Source organism: Lycium ferocissimum, chromosome 2 (assembly GCF_029784015.1).
Source record: "Lycium ferocissimum isolate CSIRO_LF1 chromosome 2, AGI_CSIRO_Lferr_CH_V1, whole genome shotgun sequence".
Taxonomy (NCBI): domain Eukaryota; kingdom Viridiplantae; phylum Streptophyta; class Magnoliopsida; order Solanales; family Solanaceae; genus Lycium; species Lycium ferocissimum.
The window spans coordinates 3,913,238-3,916,070 of record NC_081343.1 but is presented as its reverse complement, the minus strand read 5'-3'; the positions used below and the strand labels follow the sequence as shown (position 1 = coordinate 3,916,070).

The window sequence follows — 2,833 nt, the reverse complement described above, 5'->3', positions numbered from 1 at the left end:
TCTATTATTTTGCCTTGCTAATGGACAACCTCTCAAGAAATGGCTCTGTTGATTGCATCCATAGCAACCACCCATGCCTGAACGACATGCCCCTGGGTGCCTCCTTCCACAGTTATTGCAAGTAGGGTGTGTAGGACCTTGGTAACCCATACTAGCCTGTGTCTGCGACCTTGCCGCACTGAAATTTTTGTTGTTCTTATTAAATTTGGACCTCTATATTGGTGCACTAGCCGAAGATGGAGCAGATCCTGATTGTGGTTTCCTAAAGAACTAACGGTTAGGACCTCCTTGAGATCCCCCATGGCTGAAATTCCCTGCAGACTTAGCTCTCTTGCTGAATTCCCTGTCCTTCTCCTTCTGTAGCCACTCTTCTTCCTTTAGCCTGTCTTCGTTCCCTTGAACAAAGGCAACCATCTTAGTAATGGTCATGTCATTGTTCTGAGCAGTTATATTAGCATCACCATATAGGTCGGTTATAAGGCCCAACACAAATCACCTAACTCGGGCCCTCATATCACGCACCATCTCTGGAGCATACGTGGCCAGAGCGACGAACTTAAGGTAGTACTCGTTCACACTCATCTCATTCTATTTGAGTCTCTCAAACTCTAAAGCCTTAGCCTCTAGGACCTTAATGGGCAGAAATGCTTACGAAATGCGTCTGCAAACTCGTTCCAAGTTATAGAAGCAGCATCTTCCCCTCGGGACTTTTCCCATATTTCATACCAAGTACAATTCCTTAGCCTGGAATGCAGAAAATTCTGCTGCCTCTGTGTCTATAGCATGCATCAATCGAAATATTTTCTGAACGTCATCAATGAAGTTTTGCGGATCCTCCTCCTTTTTGGATCTTGTGAAAATTGGAGGTTTTATGTTGAGGAATTCCTTGGACCTGGAACTACCTGTCCCATCAATAGCATTTGTTCCCTGCTTCTGAGCCTGAGTAGCAACAAGCAGGGTAAGCAACTGGATAGCTCCCCTGACATCCATGTCCGAAGCACTGTGCAGCGAAGTAATTGGGACCTCTGTAGGCCCTCTGGTAGTAGGTGGGGGTGTAGGAACTGAGGTGGCTCCCTGGGTCGGGGTGTTCTCTTCTACGAGCAGCAGTAGCCGTAGCCCTCTGGCTAGTTGCTGAAGTCCTCTTAGTGAACTTTCTCATTGCATGCATTTTTTGAAACACTTAATTCGCACTAGTTAGAAGGATTCCTGGAAGCATAGTACTAACTGCATGATCTAGAGTATGAAAGAAGTGAGACAATCCTAGATGTCTTGGTGGTCAACTATTTATATGTGTGGCGCGCACGCACACGTAACAGTGATCTCACTAGACACGGCTTCATAGACTCCCTAGGACACTTGAACCTAGTGCTCTGATACTAAAATTTGTCACGCCCCGAACCATGGCCTGGGCGTAACACGGCACTCGGTGCCTGACTGTATGTGGCCGACTGAACTAACTAGCTGGCTGAATCAACTTGTGATATCAAACATTGTTATGACCCTAATTACCGATCGTGCGGGCACCTACCTTATTATTACTAGTAGGCGAACCCTTACCCATTAATCCATTAATCATTAGCCAGTTTCAACTTCTTTAATCTTTTATACTAAAATAATCAATGAACATGTAAATGAATATATATTCTACCAAGTCATAATTAATAAATGATACAAGTGCGTAAATCTAACTATTACACCCCTAAAATCTGAAAGTCATCGTACAAAGACTCTAACCAACAACGTCGAAAGAATGAAGTATATCTCAATTATAATAACAATTAATGTCTAGACTGAAATTAGACATCTGGAAAGAGAGATCTTTAGGTGGCATGGCATAGGTAGAAGCTCACCCTCGGATCTGATCGAGCAAACTAGCTTCAAACTAGAGATGTAGTCTGGATGAAATCCCTGGAACACAATCTGCACTCAAAAAGGGTGCAGCAAGGTAGTATCAGTACAAACATTCCGTACTGGTAAGTATCATCGGCCGACTAAGATTAGTTCACGTATATAAGTATAAAATCAACAAGATAAACAGATAGGCACTTAATACTCAAATCCAAGTCACAGAATATCCCATAACAGAGTCACAACCTAAGATGAAGCTTCTAAACCACAAGTCTATCAAATTTTAATAACCTCACCTGATAATTACAAGTCCAACTTCCTTTCCTAGGTAGAGTCACTAATCCACAATTTAACTCAGTCAATGATCATATCAATACCACAACAGCCGTTTCAGCAAACATATCAAAATCAGAAACAATGGGCCATATAATAATGTAGAATAAAACATAATGATGTGCAATGCAAAATATGATGACGTACGTACGTATAATGCAATGCCTCGGCCAATACACGGTGTACACACGTACTCGATGTCATAGCTCAGTAGTCATGACCTGCAGGCGACCCATGGTGTCCATGTATGATACAATTCGAGTGGCATCAGGACCTTTTACAAGGAGCCAACCGAGGGAACTTTAAGATATGCAAGCATTGTTCATGAGGAGGGACGTACTTGAATACATTCTAGAAACTTTCCGGGGATTTCAAGTATTCATGATAGCATGAGAGGATGGTTTGGAGAAGTGGGTTGAAGATGGTCATGCTTGCAATATGGCTATTACTTGAAGATTTGCAATTTAAAGTTATTTTCCCAAAAGAAGAAACCCAAAAAAGGCCCTTACTTCATTAAGGGTAAAAGTGTAATAATGTAGTTGTCTTCTTTTGAGCTTTAGTATAAATAGTAGTTTCTTTCATTTGGAAGACTTAGACTATTTTGAATATTAATATTTGCTATTGTAAAACTCTTGAGAGTTGAGAGCTTGTG

At 41.7% G+C, this 2,833-nt stretch overlaps 1 protein-coding gene across 1 annotated transcript; it reads right to left on the bottom strand.

Annotated features, from left to right (window-relative positions):
* Positions 1–270: 270 nt before the first annotated feature.
* Positions 271–990, bottom strand: LOC132047375 (uncharacterized). The gene is made up of 2 exons (XM_059438427.1): positions 727–990; positions 271–438 (listed from the first exon to the last, which is right to left on the bottom strand). The coding sequence occupies exons 1-2, from the start codon at positions 988–990 to the stop codon at positions 271–273; spliced, it is 432 nt and encodes a 143-aa protein (XP_059294410.1).
* Between the last annotated feature and the right edge of the window lie 1,843 nt (positions 991–2,833).